Raw genomic sequence first — 21,353 nt, forward strand, 5'->3', positions numbered from 1 at the left:
ATTTTATTCGGTCAAGTGTCGGATAATCTGTAGTTATACAGTCTCTGCAACCCCTCGATCGTATCCGTACGAGTTCAGGAGTCCTATAATACCTGTATCATCGTTGCTTTTTTTTTTGTATTTTTCTAGCGTGAAATTCTTGAAAGTATTCTTTTCTTTTTTGATATCTGAAATTTTGGATTAGTCCAACTCAGAGACATTAGCAACGAATAAACTCGAGTCTCTTCACCAATTATGAGCCTTCTACCTACTTATAGAATGTATGAATTTTGCACCATTTGAAGATAAGCTGCTCAAGTTTTAAGATTTTGATGCATCAACCCCTAAAATGAGAAAAGAAAAGTATGTTCAAAGAGAAAAGAATCAGCAGAAGAATATAAAGAAAAAAAAAAAAAAAAAAAACAAGAAAAAGAAGCAGAAGAAGCGAAGTAAAAGTTGGGAAATTCCTCGGTGCAGAAACAGCGGGTATATGTATACAGGTTTAAGTATAACCCTCCCGCGTAGTAAAATTAAGCTTCCCGAAACGCCGCGAAACTGTTAATTAGGACTCATTACGATGTTCGGTAGAGTGAGAGTAAGAAAGATAGAGGAGAAGCTACCGCTGGTCGGTTAAGGGTAGGTGGTTCGGTGTACGTATACGTCGTGCCTCGTATATCCCTACCGCGCAACGTAGGTGTACGCGCGCGTATATCCGTACATCGGATAGCACGTACACACAGGTATATTTACACGAAGTTCTCAGTGCCGCGCGACGAGCAGAGTCAGGGTGGGAGTGGAGTTCTTAGGACGGGAAGGTACAGAGGGTAGGGTTGCCAGCGAGAGACCGAGGGAGTAGAGTGGGTTCATTGTGTGGATCAATACGAAGAGTGATCGGAGGAGTGGCACCGGGATTATCCTCTGGGTTCCTCATTGGTGGACGAGGAGGTGAATCGGGATTGGTCGGGAGTGGTGCTACCAGTAGGCGGTACCGCTCCCAAGGCCCTCGGGCAATCCGGTTCGACCCTCTGGGGGACTCGTGAATGCCGCTCCGAGGTAGAGTTCCTCGTCGTCGTCGTCGTCGTCGTCGCGTGGTAAAAAGAGGAAGAGGAGAAAGCACGTTGGATAAAGACGCCCGATCGGTTCGGTCTCTAAACCAGTAGGGTGGAGGGGGTTGGCGAGACGCGAGGATTCAGTCTGTGTTTGCCCACCAGAGACACTGCACCACCACCATATCCGAGGGTTTATTTGTATCGGGGGTGGATCGGTACAAACGTAGCCGTAACGCGTTAAGTGCGAGCAAATATCAATTATTTCCCATGTACAGGGGCATCGACGTTCCAGAACAAATAATCACCAACCCTTACACCTGCGTTCGCACGAATAAAGAAAAACAAATTCACTCGATCTTGAAGAAGTAAACCCTCCTTCGAGTTCAGGTTGTTGTTGTTGTTGTTGTTGTTGTTGCAGTTGCAGTTGTTGGTGATCTTTTTTTGGTTTTTTTGTTCTCATTTTACGAAGGGGTTGTTATGTGAAAAAAAAAAAAAATATATACATATCATCGTCTAGTTACGTACACAGTGAAGTTCCGACGGGGTTGTTGATTCAATTAAAAATGTGATCGCGCGAATAATTTTCATCGGTGAAGGAGAGGATACAGAAGGTTGATCGGAGGAGAGCAAGTTTGACATCTGCACTTTGTGACAAGTTTGAACTTCGCGTCCGACGGGTGCGACGAGACTGATATCGTTTTATCCTTATTTTTGTCAATCGACTCGTTCCGACGGCGGATATTATGATTTTCTGCCGTTGATTCGATTTATACGCGCGTATCGTACAAACGCATATTCTCACCGTATATCGCGTGTCTGTACAGAAACCAGTCCTTGAAATCACCGAAGATTTATCGCGTCTCCCGCACAGATCAGGTTCTCTCACTCTTCACGGTATACCTATACACCGTACGATATTCCCGCGCTCTGATGCGCCGGCAGTGATGTCGTTAACTCCACGTACGGGACTCGACGATCATTTTGAAAGCCGGTTTTCGGATTGACTGGTGCTAAAAGTTATCAGAGACATCATAGAAAATTCGAAGAATTTTTCGTATCCGTGTAGATATCGCTTTTAATACCACCTATCGCGTCATCTACAACATCATCGTCGTCGTCGGCGTCGTCTCGTTCGAGAATCGTTACGATTCCGATACAACGGTCCGGATCCCGATAAAACTTTCTCGAGAACATGCAACGATAAAAAGTGGTCCGTATTCAATTTATCGTGAATTATCGTGAACTCTGGAATCTTCTATAATTCTTCGGGCGTCGCGATATAAATACCATCATCTGCATCGTCATCATCGTCATCGCGTCGTCATCGTCATCGTCATCGTTTTACGGTATAATTATACAGTGTTACAAGTGTGATCTTCGTGTGCTTTTTATTCCGTTTTTTGTTATGGTATTCGATCGCAACCAGCTGGTCCTTCGAATCAATTTTCGTATCGCGCGCGTGGACTGAACTCTGGAGGGCTGTGCGAGAGACTTAGACCGCGATCTGAACTTTGCCCGGTGAAAAATTAAGCCCGGCAATCGGAGGAGAGATCCGTCGGAGAAGAGGCGGAGGTTCGTAGCTTATCTCGCGAGAAGTAGAGACCCCCAAAAGCAGAGATAAGGGGAATCGGCAACCATAATAACGAGTGTGGACGGGGTCAACGGGGCGTTAAATAGTGGTGCGACGTTCGGCTACGCGGGTCGCCAGGCCGGCTCGGGGGGGCCGGGCCCGGGTGGAGTGATGAGCTGCCCCGAGGTCATGTACCAGGCCTATTATCCTTACCTTTATCAACGAGCGCCACCGCCCCCGCATCCGACTCACCCCCACGCTACGCCGCACCCCCATGCTCATGGCCACGCCGCTCCCCATACGGCGCACGCAGGTCACGCCGCGCATCCCGCTCATCACAGTCCCGCGAGACCCGCGCCCTTTCAACCCTTCTCCGCAGCGTCGGCGACCCACCAGTACGACAGGGTGAGTATCTCGCCTTTTTTCTATTCCCTACTCCCCCCCCCCCCCCCTACCTCCTCTTTCATATTTTCAGCGAAGATTTTGCCAATAATTTACTCCCGATCTTACGTGCGGTCGTTTGAAAATGTTGTGACTACGTATGCGCTTTTCAAGTTTTTCATCCAGGTAATCGATTTTTTATCTCTCGAACTCGTGCGTCGAAGAGAAATGGAGGCACCCTGCGGTGCAGCTGGTTCAAATATGTGGAAATATAATAAGGTCTGTCCCTAATCCGATTAGCACTTGACGTGGAAAAATCGAACACAAAGAAACAAGAATTCCTACGGGTGGACAGGTATACAACTGGATTATGACACCTCCTAATGATCCACCATTCGGATCTTCTCTAATTCTTCGGGTAAACACGGGTCCCATACCCGAGTCCCGAGGGTTTAACTCGACCTCATATAGCATATTAGGGTCCGTTTTAATCGCCTCAGGAAATAATTCACACGACGACTATTTTGTACGAATATTTTGTTTCTCGACCCGGTCGAATCAAATACTTCCCAGACCACTCGATAACGATACCTGATATTATCGCACATCAGGAGTTCTTTCACCATATGTGACGTCTCGTTTCGCGGTGTTGAGCAAAGTGAGAATTCTCGGTTCTTAAAACGCGTACAACGTTCGCGATTGTACTGAAATAGTTTTGTCGCATAGTCAAGTCAGGAGAGCCGGCCACGGTTCCCCTCGTCCACGTACGTACGTATAACGTACTCTGTGTCATTTTAATCTGTCTGGCGGGAGGTCGGCCGTGCCCCGCGTTTATTTACCTCTGAAATTCACTCGTTCGCCCGGTGTTGAATGCTATTTGACTTTCCTCTTTGCGATACACGTTGCTTCCCGGATGAGATAAGCCCAGAGGAAAGTTTCCCGTTTCGCATCACATCCGCCGTCGATTATTATTCGATCGATCTGTCTAGATTTTTTTGATCGAAAAGTTTTGCCGTCGAATGTGGAGAAAGAAAAAAAATTTCTAATCGTTGCACAAAAATTTTTTCCCGGTACAACGGCGACAAAACAAATTCTCTTTCGTCTCTTTTCTCTCGTTGCGCAGCTCGTGTACACATCTTTTTGGTTTTCATTCGAATTCCGTTTTTTTTTTTTTTTTTTCTAATTTTTCGTCGTCAGATGCAGTTCTCCATCCTCGCTTCTTTGTACTTCTTATTCACACGCGCGCAAGTACGAACTTTCGCAACCCCGTGGTGTTATATGCCCCGGTGATTTATGTCGACGCCTAGTTTAGCGAACGTTTAGCGCGAAAGACTTTAGCAGGTTATAGTTTAGCTCTGTGTAACGTATGATATTTTATAACGGTGATGAACGAAAATTGCGCTCGACACTCCGTATATCATAAGTATAGTGCCACGTGGAATTCGAACGTGGCTGCAAAATTGTTGTACGAAAGGAAAACCGAATTAGCAAAGACAGAAAACCTGTTCACGATCTTAGCCAACGATTTCTTTGGTGAAGAATATTTTTTTTTAAGAATCGGAAAACTTTTGGTTGATGCAAGTAGATTATTATCCGCAATTATAACTGCGACGTCCTGGGTGCGGGTATCTCGCAAGCATATAGCACAAGTTGCTACCGGTAGTTCATGGAACGTTCGTTCGCCTCGGGGGCCTTATTTCCACGGGTTGCGTTATTCGATTTTACCTATACGGGGACTCACGCGGAGGGCGACCTTCGCGATTCTGCCGCAGAAGTAATAAAACGAGCGAAGCTGATTGTAATTATTTTATGGGAATACGGAAGAATTATGCGTTCAGCGAGTCGATGTTGCGTAGACGTTTTAAGTTAATTAACCAACATTCAGTTGCATTTATTGACAATTATAGTTGCGGGTATTATGTGTATACCTACCGTATGTCTATGGTGCCCTTGCGCGGCTGTGAAGTCTTATGGATATAAAGGCCATGCGATTCCACTTGGACTCGGTAACAACCTTCCGATTGAATACACGTTCTTTGTAGGGAATCGTCAATCGAACGTACGGATGTAATTAATTTTTTCCGACGATTCGTTAGATACTTGTATGTAATAAAGGTGTACCGAGAGTTGTTCGAAGATTCGAGTTATCGGGAGTTTTTGGAACGAATAAATGCAGCGAACGACCATTGTAACGGACGATTAGTGTAGCATAGAGAGAGCCAATTAATACACGAATAACACCAGAAAGACAACGAAGGAGAAAAAGTGACGGTCTGCGGTAATTATTTTTAATCATATGCGGGATGCACACCTACTTATATACCTGAGTACGACAGAGCGGTCGTTCCCTGGGCTGCGGCTCGTCACTTATTCGGTAGACAGATGCGGAATATAATAAAGACTTTCGGGAAGACGAATTATCTCTACATAAATACATGTTATTTATTTGTTTGCTTGATAATCTCGATGTACATATTATCCGAATTCGTTCACCTGTTGTCATACGTACGGGTTACGTATACCGCGTCGCGGATACATCGGTTCCGATTTTATTCCGTTTCATCGGCGACCGATTATCCTATGAATTTCAAATCAGCCATACCTTATACGTACGTCTGTACCTCTCTTGGATCTTGCAGCAAATCCCCAAAGTGTACATGGATAAAATAAGACCGACGCGATACAAACGCATACCCATAAGAAATAAGATACAGGGGTGGCGGGTGAACAAAAACACCGCAAAGACGATCGGCGAGCGAACATTGTAGTGATTTAATTTTTTTCCATCGCCCTATAAAAACGTCGGGAACAGCAGCTCGGCCTCCTCTTTTTTTCATCTCTCTCAGCCTCCCCCTACACTTGACGGATGTCTTGTCGTCACTGAATAGTGACGACAGATACCTCGTCCCGAAAGTCAGTTGGCCGATTCCACGTGCTCTTCCTCCGGTACAGGATATCCTGGAAGAACGCGTTCGCAATTAGCGCAGTCGAACGAATTGAAAATAAATCGAAGTTGACAGAAAAAAAGGAAGATAAACAAACTTGTCCATTCGATTATGAGGTGGCCATGATTTTTCTTTAATATTCGGGCTCATTTCGAAGGCCTCGGCACGAAAGAATATTACAGGGACTCGCTCTTATTACCAACTATTAGGACACAATAAACTCGTAAACGCTTCAGTTCCAGCATCAATTCCATTCGGAAAAACGGAAAACTTCCAACCAGGTGGGGGATGGTAACTTTCCAGTCCCTTTTCCACGTATATATTTTCATGTACACCTATGCATGTGTATAAAATGGCTGTAACGCGCGGCTACCCCAACGGCGCTCGGCGATGTCCTGGAAGATAAAGGGACCGAGGACGCGACCGTTCGTCTTGCAAGATCGCATCCCATATATTTAATCTATCCTACATTATACTAGGAGGGAAACTACGAAACGGACTACCCAGAAGCTGCGAAGCTACTTTTACTGTTACCGGGTCGCCGTTGTTGCTGCTTCTGCTGATCCCGGTGGTCAGGGACAGCTGACCGTTTTGCTGCGTCGTCGATGCGATGGTGATGCGCGAGTAAAACGTGCCGGACAAAACCGGACTAGACTTGGAGTGTTGCGCGTATAAAGTTCCACAGTATCGTGTACAGGTATACGTTTTAACCCGAAGGCGACTTAATCGGTATAATACGCCGCAGGTACTTCACCTAGCTCAAGCACTACGATCCGGTAGCGAGAAGAAGAAACCACCTATCCTTCGTTAGCACTGGAAACGTACGCTACGATTTTTATACTCCTTACCGAAACCAAACAGTGCGAACTCTTCGTTCGTCCTTCGCCGTTGCGACCGAGGGCGAATGAAATTTCACGATGCGATCGAAATAATCGGAAAAAAAAATAATTAGAAATGAGGACAAAAAGAAGATTTTAATTATGCGTACACTCGTTGACTCCTGGACAAATAGTTTCGTACGCGTAGACGAATTTACATAAGAACATCGTCGTCTCTACGCATCGCGGTATATCGCGTACTTGTGGTATATTCTTACCGGCATACGTATGTAATAATACTCGTCCATTCCTTGGAAACTATTTACCTCTATGCGCGGACGACACGTATGTACGGAGTATACGAATACATAGATACGTAGGTATGTATTCGTATAAAAGAAGGTCGTAAAGTGGCGCGTCGCAGGTATTCCTACGGGAGGATCTCCGAGTATCTCGTCAATTAATGAACCTATGTCGTCGCCAAGACCACCCCGGTGGTACACGCACGGTACATGCACCCTGCGATAGTCATTTCCCCCTTCTCCCTTTCCCCTTCCCCCCTTCTTCGCTCGTTCTATTTCCCTTTTTCTCCTCCGCGCGTTACATTATAGGTATATCCCACTCCTGGCAATAGACGAGAGTCGATCGTAATACAAGCGCGCGCGGTGACCCGCATCAGCTTCTGGGTCTTCGAGAAAACTACTGCTGATGCTGATGCTGATGGCGATGCCGATGCCGATCGGTTAGCCTCGAGAAGTCAACTCGAACTTGTACTTCTTCTTTGGGGAGCCGAGTTTTAGGCATCTTTGGGACTCAAACGGCACCGCGTTTACCTGAGCAAGTTTTACGATCGTTTCGTTCGAGGTGGCGATGTGTCCCCGCGTATTATCGCCAAGGCGGGATCTGACCGAGATGCTGCTGCTTCTCCCGCGCTTCGTCCCGTGTGCTACTCTTTCTTCCTCCTCATTTTCTCCCTCCGTTCGTCTCTTTTCAACGGAAAAATACGTTACGTCACGCGGGGACGCGATTTTTAACGAAGTCGATGCTGCAAGCGAGTACCGCGCAGCTGGATCGGTATCTCGCGGTATGAATTGACGAAAAAAAAATCACGCATTATATTCGAACGTGTGAAATTGTAACCGAGGTGACGACGTCGGTGTACATATATATTATCCATACACGTGCACCTCTACGTCCGCGCACGATACATATGGTCGAAGAAGTGAGAGCTGGCGACAAGCATCGAGTTGAAAAAAAAAAAAAAAATAAAAAAGGTAAAAATTGTGCGCGGATATATATATATATAGAAAGATTATACATGTACACGTGATACGAGAAGCGTTTAGCGTATAAATTATAACCCCCTGTCTTTCTTTTTGTCACGTCACATGTCCAGGGCACCTTTTTTACTTTCCTAGCTTCCTACATAAATTAAAGTACTCTACGTGTTTCCTCCCTTCCTCGATTCCCCCCTACGAGTTTTAGCTACATACACGAAACGCGTACTCGATAGGAAATTTTAATACGCCTGCGCCGACGAAATCGTCGATATTGTACGCCATGTGGGAACCCTTCGCATAATCTATTCATAAATGTTCGTATATCATCCGAAAACGTCGTGTGTTCGTTTCATTCGAAGCGAGCGAGAGATTTTTCAAGCGAAATTTGATTCTTCGTTTCTACGTTACGATGTTAGAAGTTCGCAGCGTTGATAGAAATTCCGCTGATTTTTCAGTTGACAGTTATTTTTATTAGCTAATTAATATTGGCAACGATCGGGCGCCTTTTGTGAATCTCCGACATTCCTGCTGCGATCGGCAATAAGGTAGCGCGGTATTACGACGACGCAGCTGCGACGATCGCACGAAAAGCGGAGTCGGTCTAGATTCGAAAAATCCTCCTTTCTTTTCAATCATTCGGATGGTAACAACATATTCGGAGTGTTATATATTAGTTAAGTATTTTTGGTTCTCGAAAAATGTTGATGGAATTTTAAATGAACGCGCTCACGCATTCCGACTCGACTAGCTCGGATTCTGCGGAGCAAAGAAGACGCGGAGCTTTTGTAGAATCTGTGGATAAAAAAAATTAAAAATACGAAGACGCCGACCCAGAAATACATATTCCGCATTTATAATTAAATTTCGATTAAACGTATTCGGTTACATATAGGAAAGTTTCTCGTTAGATTTCATTTTCTCGAACAAAGAAATGACAAAAAGATGCCGAACGCGGGTCGGCGATAATACATGGTCGTGTATCGACATCTCCGGATGCTCGCCGGGGTTAATTTTTCGGCGGACTCTCGTCATCGTGAAGATAAAACGGATGTCGATGACCCGTGGATTCGATGATACGGCTGCATCGTGGATAATCCGTTGAATCGAAATAGAGTTTCATGTAGTTCTTAACATTCCCTCGTGTCGCATTAGGAGAGATCAACTATCGGCGTAATTTGTTGTTCTCGCTTTAACAGAATAAATTTTCTTCCAACCTGTTTCTCGGACCGCCTGACACATTCCTTTGAAACGCGATATCAGCTGTAAATATTTATAATCCTATCCGAACCGTCCGACAAAAAATGCTTCAATTACTTTCCTGTGCAGCTTCATAGATATATATATATATATACAACAACCTTCTCTACGGTTACATCAATTCATTCTTCTTCGATTTTCATTTTCCGTGTAACTCTCGGTACACGTCTATGCAGAATATTCGAGCGGCGAGTCGATTTTTCATTTTATATTCGCAAATCAGATTCGCGGGATGCCGAGCTTTCGCTAACTCTTGGTAGCCGCGTACGTGTATTTCATTGTACGACAACATCTATAGGTAGGTGGCTGGTATGTATGGATATGAGTGCCGGTTTCAAGACCGGTAGAGACTCGGACTGACTCCAGATCGCTCGATTCGAACTCGATCCGATTCCCTAAAGGCTTCGACGACCGCGAGACGCGACGATTCCGAGTACAAGCGGGAAAGTGGTCTGTTACTTCTTCCTTGGCTCGCGCTCACTCCGCAAACGTATAGATGAAATATACAGCCACCGCGTTATACGGATACGAAGGTATGTACTCGCGTATATACCTATTTACACTCCCCCCGGATCAAGTGATCGAAAGTTATCGTACATGCAGCGACTTTATCAGCGCAATTACGCGACGTAGAGCATATCGCGTGTCACGGGACAATAAATACGCCGTTGAAAAGTATAATGGGACATTATACTTGCGATTACTCGTTCGAGGAAACAATGAAGGAATAAAAAAAAAAAAGGAAAAAGAAAAATAGCGTCTATGATCCGGTGAGGGATAATAGGTGCGACCGAGTGGGATTCAATTTCTTGATAAAATTTCGATTCTCGAAAATTCCGTGCCAGTCGTCTTCGCGGTTTGCACGAATTCGCGACGGACTATTTTTGCCATCGATTGGCAGCTGACAGCTGCGGATACGAGTGCAAATCGTCTCACGTCTGCCTCAATTATACGTTATTAAATATGTCACTCGTTGTTATAAATACGTATTGTAAAAACGCGAATATATATTGCACAAGAAACTCATTACTGTTGCATACGTCGTTCACCGTCATTCTGTGCACACGGAGGAGATGTATATTAATATAGATGTGTATGATATTTATTCGTACGTAAAAATAATGTCGTCATTAGCGATATTTTGTGAGCTATAACGAGGTAATTATCGAATCCAGCAGCGCGTTTGACGGTCGTAAATTAAATTAAACAAGGGTTACGGCTATTGTAATCTTCCGACCGGTATTTTCTCCTTCCATTTTCCCAGTTCTTTATTCATTAATTTGGTTTTTCCATTTTTTCAGAAATAAATCGTTAACAGGGAGACACGTGCTTTCGGGGAATGTGTATTAGGGTGAAGGTAGAGATATGGATATGGAGATGGAGATGGAGATGGAGATGGGAGGTGGTCGTACTTTGTCACCGCACCACGCCCTTCCTCTCAAATTAGGTATATAATATCCTCGGAAAACATCCGCGCGGTTGAACTTGGGGTAAAAACTATTTACCTATCTACCGATTGCGTAACTAACGCCCGCGCAATCTTTCAACTCTACCTACACGTGTACATATATCCCCACAACTTCCATGTAATTAACCTCCCTCTGAGTTATTGGCGTCGATCTTCTAAATTTAACAACGCCATAGTACCTACGTGCTTACGTTTCTATTAGCCCTGCGTACTACTTAATTGCGACAGACTTATTTACCATCGGCCATTTGCGTATACGTGGAAACCGTCAAATTATACCGAAGCTAAGACTGAACATATACCTATACAGATACGAATCCATGTATCAGGGTGGCTCATCTAGGGGACGTATCTCTTTCGAATTTCTCAAGCTCTAGGTTTTTCCCTATCGTCGGAAAATTGTAATTCAAGGCCCTACCGTCCAACTGGTTTTCTTTCCCATTTCTCAAGCTAATTAGGGGAAATCTCGCAATTTCAACGACAAGTTGTCGTTGCAAAAAGTGCATCTCCTCGCGAAGGTGACGACCCGCAGCTGACGATCGCCGAATAATACGGCGAGATAAATTAAGTGGTAAAAATTCGAGTCGCATTTAGCCCGGACATGTCCATCTGCTCTTCGATTCCTCCTTACCGCAGATGCGTCTGACGTGAAATTCGAGGCGCCCGCGACTGCGATATATACGCACAGTGCGAATCGAACCGCGGCAGTTTGTCACACGGGGCGACGTGATGCGAGACGAACAAAGTAGATTTCGAACTAAGACGGACTAACTGACGGAATAAAGGGTTGGAATAAATAAAATATAAGCGATCCGGTCTTTCGCTTTTTGGTTTCTATGTAATATCGGGTACATAAATATTCCCTTGTATACCTCCTCATGTACTTCACATAACCCAAATATTATTCGGTACATATGTACGGTCGGAAGCGGGGTATACAATTTTTTTCCCTCGACAAACTTCGTCTCCTTTTATTACACCGAACAACCAGGATGTGTCCATCTGGTGGCGACTCGCGATTTGCAATTCCGAACAAACCTTCTCTGAATTATTTTCGGGACTCCGAAGACCCAGTTCCACGATTCTCCGACAATTTATACAACGGACCCATAAGACGCGTATAATATCAACGCTGACGATTCGTAAGATAAAAAAATTAAAAAAAATTTACACGTCATCATCTCGTCCCATGCGTAAACCTCGATTCGCTTCCCGATATAATTATCCTTTGTCTCTACCTGTATGCGCGGTATTGCGGGTGATCTGTAAGAGTTGCGGATTATTTCTTGATATTCAGAAAACCACGATCGAATAAAGAAACAAAAAAATCAACGAAGTCGAATTGCAGTTGATCAGTATGCGCCGTGCGCAATTATTTTATGCAACTCAATTCCGCCATTTAAAGTCCTCGCGCTAATTATGTATTCACTACATAGATATGGATGGATGGATGGACGTATCATATGCAGGGGTGGGGGTTGAAGGGGGGGCAGGAATCGACGCAGACAAGTTGCGTGCACCTTCTGTGTGGTTATACCTGTGTACGTAACAATGCGTATAACCCCGCATGCGGTAGAGTAATTAATTAGGAATTATTCGTTATGTATCAAAGGGGAAGATCTGGTCGTATAAAAGAGGGACGCGGACGGCAGAAGTCGCGTCACTCAGGCGGTACTTCTTTGATACGTCAGCTGTCCTGCTGCACTCCGTTCCGAACAACCGAGATCCTCGTTTCTCCATAGGTATAAACGCGACGTCACATATCGACTAGCTATTTTATATACCCACCCGTGTCCCTCCGCTGTGGCAAATAACTGTACCTACGAACGTACGTACGCAGCGTATGCGTAGAAAATTAGATTTAGCAGAAGCGCATTAATTTTGCATCGCACGTTAATTATATAGAGATGCGTTTCTAATTCATTTCAATACCAGCGACGCCGCGGGTTTTCACATCGAGAGATGGAAAAACTGTTTGAAAATTAGAATTGTCGATGCTAGGAATTAATTATCACGCGTGCCTCACGGTAGCCGATGTCCAGCTACGTGCACTTGTACTGTACGGTTCTTGGAAAGTGCCATAAAACTCTGCGATGCTGTACGCGGTAATATTATCATCATCATCATCATCATCATCATCATCATCATCATCATCAACGCCATTTTACCGTATAAATGAATTACCCATAGCACATGGGTGATCGTTCGTTAATTCAATGGAATGACCCGAAGCGCGTCACACGAATGCATTGTATCTAATAATTTCAATGATGCAGTGTACGTACGTAGATGGGATTGGCGTACGGAAAACCGTCAAGTTTGCCGCGTATTTACAACGAGTCCATTTCCTCATGATGATAATCGTTATTGTCCTCAATTATTATGGAAAATTCATCGCGAGTCGCACAAGGACTTTCCCGCGGAGAGTTACCTACCTCGGAATAATTATCGGAATACATAACTGACTTATGATTCGTGATTGAATTTTAAAAGAATTATCTACTACGGGGTAACGTGCTATTTTTCAATCTATGGGCAATTCTATCTTTTTCCTCCAATCTACATTCTGTGGACGTACAAAGGACGTACAAACTGTATCCCGTTTTATGATTTGTCGCAGCGTTGCATATGTATAGGCGACCAGCTGCCTCGTCAGCGACTCGGGGGACTCGAGCGATGGAATTCCGTTTGATTATACATGAGCGAAAAAATCAACCGGCTGCGATAAGAATTTTCACCATCATGATAACGACGTCGGCGATCTTCTGCGGCGATATAATATGACGGACGTTTGGAAAAAAAGGGCATTATTATATCATCGGTTAAACACGTACTTCGTGTTTCGGAAAATGAAGATCGAGTCGTGTAATAACGCAGCCTGCATCGTGCCTAGTCTGTAGTACGGTAGAAGCGCTAAGTGCTAGCGGTAAAACGCTCTTAACCCCGAAAAATTCCCGAGGGGCAAAAGTTACCCGGTGGAACAGAGAAAAAGACCTTTTCAAAATCGTTAGCATTAGACACGCGTCTGGAACAGATTTCGGATCCCGAGGGATAAACCAGAGTCGTCTACGTGAACGCGTACCTATGTACACGTAGTGTGCACCTAAAATCGTCTTCGGTTTCTCGGTATACCCTACATCTGTATACATGTGGAAATCTTACACAACTTGGAAAATGACGCGACGCGAGTAACGCAGCTGGGAGAGACACGAGCGACTCACAGACGCGATGAGGATAGTTAACTAGAGCAATTTCAAGCCCGGAACGATTTATCTCCTCCACTTTCTTATACAAACAGCATAATAGCGCTGCAGTAACTGCGGTAACAGCATCTCCGTTCTTACGTACCGTCAGCTGCGACACCGAATTATATATTTATTCCCGAATACGAGTTGGAAATTTTATCCTTCCGCGCGTAGTACGCTATCGAATGACGACGACGATGACGATGATATAAAGAATGAATTTATCATCGATGCAGGTACATGAATGGAGTTGACGCTCGCCTTTGGATTTTGTGAATTCATTTGATGGTTTTTGGGTTGACCGGGGTGCGGAGTGAGGGGAGAAGAAAAGTAGAAGCGGTAAGGGATAATTTTCGAAAAAGTGATTCACCGTGACGTGGTTACTTATCTAGTAAGTTATGGTGTTTACCGTTTCAATTAGAGGGTACATCCCGGTTCTTTTAAGACCCGAGATACATTTGTTTCGGCATTAATTTACCGTAAAGGGTTAACACGTCATAACAAAACTATAATAAACCACTGCACTTGGAGAGTGGCCAAACTTACGCGTCGTAGAAACGATATGGAATTCAAATTTTTGAAAAATTTCCATCTCCATACTCCAACGTCGATAAATCCATTTCTTGATTTTTTTACGCTCAGGCGTCGCGTAGAGCAGTTATTCTGAAAAACGTCGCCGTGACTTCTCGGGTCTTTCTTTTTCATTCCAGCTGCATTCGGAATCGCCGAGGATTTCCTCCGTTCCGAAGTGTTGTAGATTAGTACGGTGCATCGAGCAAAAAGGCGAACGTAGGTAGTTTTCCGGCCGACGATATCCTCTCGCGTTCGTTTCTCTTTTTTCTCAAATTTATTCCTCTCCGTCTTCTTCGACGACGGGGCGAGCTGCGAACGCGACCTCCGCAACGCATTGAAACGCATCGCCCGACTCGTAACAGCTCAGCCGGTCGCTTGATCGATCGCACGTATCGAAGAAACTAGATCTAACGGTTCAGTTCCAGTTAAGATGGAAAACACCACGCGACTCGCTTCTTCCTCTTCGAGGTTTTTCCTCATCTCACTCCCTGCGATCTCCCTTCATCCCTCTCTCGTGCCGCGCGCGTTTCTATTCCACTCGTTTTTCATTTTTTACCCCCCCCTCCCGAGTTTTTGCTTTATTCAGCATTTTCTACGTGGGCATACACCAGTGATAGGCTCACGTATACAAAGTGGAGGAAAGTATAAGTTATGGCACGGAGTGTAAACGCCGGTTAAAATATATACAGTAGGAACGGAGCATTAAGAGTGTCATTTGTAAGCTGGTTACCGAGTGCCACTCGAGTGCTTTACGATACCACGATTGTGTTTTATGGATTTCAACTCGCGATATACAAGACGCGTATAGCGAGACTTATGGTTGTTGTATATACTTATGTACGGACTGCAGGAGGAATAAGCTCGGATGAAAAAAAAAAAAAGAGGGAAATATGGTATTCCGTTGGAAAATGGTGGAAGTACGGAATTTTATAATCGAACTGCGATAGTTGAGAGGAATACCAAAATGATTCGCAGCCTGGGGGACTCGGAACATCTTCGACATGGCGTTTCCCTTCCTTTGTTGTCTGGACAATGTGTAAACGCTCATAGCTCTTTCAAAAATCGGAAAAATCCCGTAGAGTATATCTTAGATTTTCTTAGATTTTGAGGTAAAAAATCGACATTTTTTTCAATTGAGCTTTATACGCTTGTCTTGTGTAATTTGATCTCAGGAATCCGAATCCAAAAGGAAAATTGATCTATCTGCAAAAATGACCGAGTTATCCCCATTTTTGGCATGTTGTCGTAGACCCACTTGGATTCGTCGCGATCCATGCATGCGTTGAAATATTCGAGTTTCTTAATTCACCAGCAAACCCGAGCTTGGCTGGAGTCAGGTAGCCACGGTCATGGGGGTTTGTTGTGGGGCGTCACCTCTGCTCAGCCCCGAAGGTGACGTCTCAAAACAAAGCGCTACGCTGCTGGCTACGCTGACTCCAGCCAAGCTCGGGTTTGCTGGTGAATTAAGAAACTCGAATATTTCAACGCATGCATGGATTGCGACGAATCAAAGTGGGTCTACGACTAAAACCGATCGATATGACTTATAAACTTTCTGCTCCCAACAGCTAATGATTGATGATTACTCGATCGATTGCACTAGTGAATGATTTTAGCTATCAGATTTGGATTTCTGAGCTGATTATACGTGAGATTACCCTTGAAAAGCCAAAAAAAAAATCGATTTTTGGGCCGAAAGTAAAGTACCTTAAAAATTGATTGTATTACACTTTTCTGACGTACTTTGACCTCAAGAATCCAAATCTGGAAGAAAAATTGACCTATCTCTAAAATTGATCGAGTTATCGCCAATTTTCAACTTTTCGGGGTCAAAAATAAAAAATTCATTTTTTAGTCTATCTTAATGTAATTTGAGCTCAGGAATCCGAATCCGAAGGAAAAATTGATCCATCTTCAAAAATGACCGAGTTATCCTCATTTTTTCGCATTTTTTGGCATAAATTTGAGGATATCTCAAAGGGAAAAAATCGTAGCTCAATTTGGACAACGGATTCGTGTTCCTGAGGTCAAAATACATAAGAAAAGTGTCATACGATCAATTTTAAAAAATAAAAATTTTTGGTCAAAATTTGAAAAAATCGTAAGGGGTACACCTTGGAAAAATCTCAAATTTTGGCCAAAAATTTTTATTTTTTAAAATTGATCGTATGGCACTTTTCTTATGTATTTTGACCTCAGGAACACGAATCCGTTGTCCAAATTGAGCTACGATTTTTTTCCTTCGAGATATCCTCAAATTTGTACCAAAAAATGCAAAAAAATGAGGATAATTCGGTCATTTTTGAAGATGGATCAATTTTTCTTCCGGATTCGGATTCCTGAGCTCAAATTACATTTGGATAGACTAAAAAATGAATTTTTTATTTTTGACCCCAAAAAGCTGAAAATTGGCGATAACTCGGTCAATTTTAGAGATAGGTAAATTTTTCTTTCAGATTCGGATTTCTGAGGCCAAAATACGTCAGAAAAGCATGATAAACCCAATCAAAAAAATGATTCATTTTTTGCTCAAAAATCGAAAAATCCAAAGTCGTACTCCTTGGAATTTTGTCGATTTTGGGTTCAAAAGTCAACATTTTCTCCAAATGGATCTCCTGAGTTGTTCCTACGTGTGGTCATGAGTTTTTCGAGTAAGGGATGGTAGCTAAAATGCGACACCAGTGAGTCTACAGTACGTTTGTAGTTTGTTCGTAGATGTGCATGTAATATCCTATTCGCGAAGAGATGTTGGAATATGCATCATCGACCAGCGACCACCGGTGTATGAAATCCGAGGTAGAGTTGAATCGTGACGGACGGTAGATCGCAATAAGACCGCGGAGGGTGACGTCGCAGTTCGTCTTTTCGAAGTGCGTATCGTATACAGCCTGCATCGCGCGGCATGGACGCAGTCAGTATTTTACTCGGACATCTCGCAGCGATATCGCGAGGAGGAGGAGGAGCGAAATTCTGTATAACTATATATAACTCACCTACTATTTGACTCAGATCTCCCTCGCAGGCTGCCACCGCAGTCGTCATTAAATCATCTACTTTCTACCGGGAAAACAATTTTAGGAATTCAAGAGAGGTGTGAAGTGATTAAACGTTGAGTTGTCATTGGTGACGCTAACATATTACGCGTTCCTCTGAAGTGAGAGTTAATGACTTATGCCCAAAGTCTCCTCGGTATCGCTCGTACGTATTGAAATATTACCGCAGAAGTACTCGACATCTCACGCGCGACTAACTCCGAGAATACAGATGTAATAATAATTCCGGCGCAAGAAATGCTCTCGACGATCGTTCCGAGGAGCGACTCGAGCTTTCGTCCCCGCGACGCGCCACGCATTCGCCACTCTCACCGAGCTTAATTATAATCGTCATTGTTACGTTGAATATCCACTCAATTTCCCGAGGGGACGAAACGGAGGTGAGGAGCGACGCTCTCGCACGGGTTCGAGAAGATCTCAGATCTTGGCGCTAAGTTATCTAAGTTAGTGCAGCCAGGGTTAGAAACTATCGCCTACACACACACAAAGGTATTATTATGTGCGGGGGTACATACGAAACCGCGACCGCCCCCGGTGCACCCCGAATCAGTACATGGAAGCGTATCCAACGAGCTGCAGGTACATGAAGCGAGTTAATACAGAGACGTGGCCTCCAACACCGGTATCACCTCTGCGCGGAGAGCTACCTACATGTACTCGTGATATACGCTAGGTGGGTGGGCGTACATCACAGTTGCGCCACCGCGAATTAACAACTCGTCGTACTACTATACGTGTGCACGTAATGTACCTGGAAACCTGAAATTCTGGGCTTCTCTCTGTACCTAGGTAATGCGGTATAGGTACATCATGGCCCAGGCCTTTGCCGTAAGGGATGAATATTCATTTGGGCGCAGTGCGGAGCGGAGTGACTTAATACCTCTGCACGTATACCCCCTGCACTTACACACCTAAGCGCGTACATATCTAACCAACTTTGGTAGGTATAATATACGCATTCCGTACCACTACTCCATATAAGGCATTAACGTACCAACCACTAGACTCGCACGTGCTGCAAATTCACCCGGTGTCCAAAGGAAACTTCGTCACAAAAGCGTTATTATCCGAATGCTGTATATTAGCTGGATTTCCATCCCAATTATCGGAATATCCCCTCGTCCCCGTATCTTCGATTACATCGTACGAAAATTACCACTCGCATTCCCTGCCCTCGCGGACCTGAAACACCCGACCGCATTTTACTCGCAGACAACTCTTCCGAATGATTCGCTTCTCGACCCCCGACGCACGATCAAAGTTATATATACATAGAATTGGGCGTAAATCATTTCTGGAATGATATGGAAACACAGGGCGACAAAAATCGCATTCCGCGGACGCGTGAAATTAATGAGAATTAATGCTCGATGGCCGTAGAATTCTTGGGAAATTTTGGGTGGCTGCCGCAGATTCGCAACATACGATGCAGTCGCGTTCGCGTTGCCCGCATCGATGCAGATCGTGCGATGCCCCACGTATCGCGGTGAGCGAACCAGCGAAAACGTGCAACTCCGTTCAGAGTCGCGATGGAAAGAAAATATATTAGGTATGCGGGGAATTGCCGTTATTAACGAGGGAGACATACTCAAAAGTTCTATGAGCCTTAATTTCTCTCGTGTTCTCCGCACTTTCGTCCCCTATCTACCCACGTGTATATTTGATATATCGCAGGCGATCAATCCTTGCCACTGTCTTCGCGAAGAAATAGAATCATATATAGTCGAGAGAAATTCGAAGGATTTATGAAAATGGATACAGACGGGAGGCACTCTTCGAACAAAATACGAACTCTTCGGGATTCATTGTCGGAGTACATCCACCCCTCGAATATGGGTAGCTCATTTTTAAACAAAGCCCTAATTTTGTAACTTCATAACATTGTTGTTTTCATTAAAATATTCAAAGGGATAATAAATGATTATTATACCCGGCTTATACTAAGTTTGCAGTCGAGTCGAGGGAGGGGAAATGTGGGGGCGGTGTATAATAAGAAAGACTACGTCGTCTCCGCGGAGGACCTCGTTTTTGAGGGTAAAATGGTGGCGGTGAAAACAGGGGAGGACCGAGTGGGGGAGGAGAGGCGACTACGTAGACTCGTGTAACCTCTTCTTTGATGTCCTCTCACCGGAGCGACAAATTCTTGAATATTGACGCAATGAAAAGCTCCCTTTTACCCTCGAGTAGGTACCTCAATGTCGCCGTTCCCGACCTCCTCGCCGCGTGCTCGACGAACCGATCGCGCAACAGCTGTAACTCATCTATTCTTCCGCGACTCGTAATCGGGAACCAAGAATTACTTTTCCTTAAGAAATGTCTCGTGGTTCGCGTGGACCGCAACTCGGTTCGACTGCATCTGGAAATGCAGCTTCTCGATTTGAATCCGCAATCTAAGAATAGTTTCTTTCTTCTCTTCAGACGCATATTTCTGCAGGTCAGTTTTTACAGCGCGCATCCGTCTACAATAACTAAACGTCTTAACTACGATCGCAATTAGATTGGGATTGCGATTCTTCGGATCGCTATCGCCGCATCGACGTGTGAGTAACGACGGTGTTGTTTGCACCTTACTTTCTGCATCCTTTTCGAGGTCTCTTCTGGTTATAAATTTATTTCACTCGTTATCGTTTGTTGGCGGTTGATGTTTGCATCCTGCGGGTAACGCGGATTTACGAGCATTAGTTAGTTAATTTTCTTTCTTTCTCTCGTATTCTTCGAGTGAACTATAACATAATTCCGATGTACGCTATTTCCTGCAACTACAACAACTAATTCATGTTTACGAGCCATGCCGTGTTATACTTTGTTCGGCGGAAGATATAACGTAGCAAAACGATTCTGTTCAAGTTTTTACGCGTATCTGAACTGAAACGCAAACTGATTACGTTATTTATCGGCCGACGAATACCGCGGAGTTTGTACCTAATTTCTCGGTAGTTACTTTAACTCATTGTCAGCCTCGAGCACTTTTGTATGTAAAGTGAGTATAATAATTTAATCAAACGATGAATCCAGAGACGGTGGATATATTGTACGTTACGTACACCGTTGTGCTGCACTTGCCGCCATCGCACAATCAACGTCGGCCATATTAATTTTCTTCCCGCGCGCTGTGCGGCGCAAGCTTTTATATTCTTTATACAATTTACGTTACATTCGCATTACTTTGGCGTAATTGTGAGTTAAGTTTAATTACCGCCCTCGTTTGTTTCTCCAATTACGCGTTGTCTAGACGCCTGCTCGCGCGACGTACTGCGGAACGAACTCAAGGAAACTGCAACGGCAGTTTCATATTCCAGAAGCAAAACTTGCGAGGGCTGGGGCCGAAGTTTAGGAATTTTTATGAAATTATATTCCTTCCACTACTTGTGTTATTTCGTTCGTCAACCTTTTCGCGCCGTACGTACATTACGTATACGTACAGGTGATCCGTATCCATCGATCGCTAATTACTGTCGTAATCGAGGTCGCCTTTCGGTAGTTTGAATAATTGAAATCCGGGCGTTTCGCGTGTACGCATGTAGAGCGAATTGCAGTGCTCGTTGCAACCGCGTCTTATTTGCGGCAAGCTTCGAAAAGTCAAGAGAGAGAAGTCGATGGCCGTTGGTATGAGGAATGCCATTCGGATCAGTCGGTTCCTTTTAAGGGTTTCCTAACGACTATAACTAAAGTTTGCTGATTTGCGTTCGCTCGCTAAGCAAATATCTTTGCGGTATGTAACGTTAAATTGACTCA

At 44.3% G+C, this 21,353-nt stretch overlaps 1 protein-coding gene across 1 annotated transcript in view; it reads left to right on the top strand.

Moving 5' to 3' along the window:
* The first annotated feature begins 387 nt into the window (after positions 1 to 387).
* The window catches only part of LOC105687456 (protein vestigial), a 48,553-nt gene continuing 27,587 nt past the window's right edge, over positions 388 to 21,353 (top strand). Inside the window, exon 1 of the mRNA XM_012403111.2 lies at positions 388 to 3,003. Within this exon, the coding sequence (XP_012258534.1) occupies positions 2,770 to 3,003 (234 nt within the window). The 5' untranslated portion in view covers positions 388 to 2,769. The remainder of the gene's footprint in view (positions 3,004 to 21,353) is intronic.

The sequence above is a fragment of the Athalia rosae genome, chromosome 4, assembly GCF_917208135.1.
Source record: "Athalia rosae chromosome 4, iyAthRosa1.1, whole genome shotgun sequence".
NCBI classification, from domain to species: Eukaryota; Metazoa; Arthropoda; class Insecta; order Hymenoptera; family Athaliidae; genus Athalia; species Athalia rosae.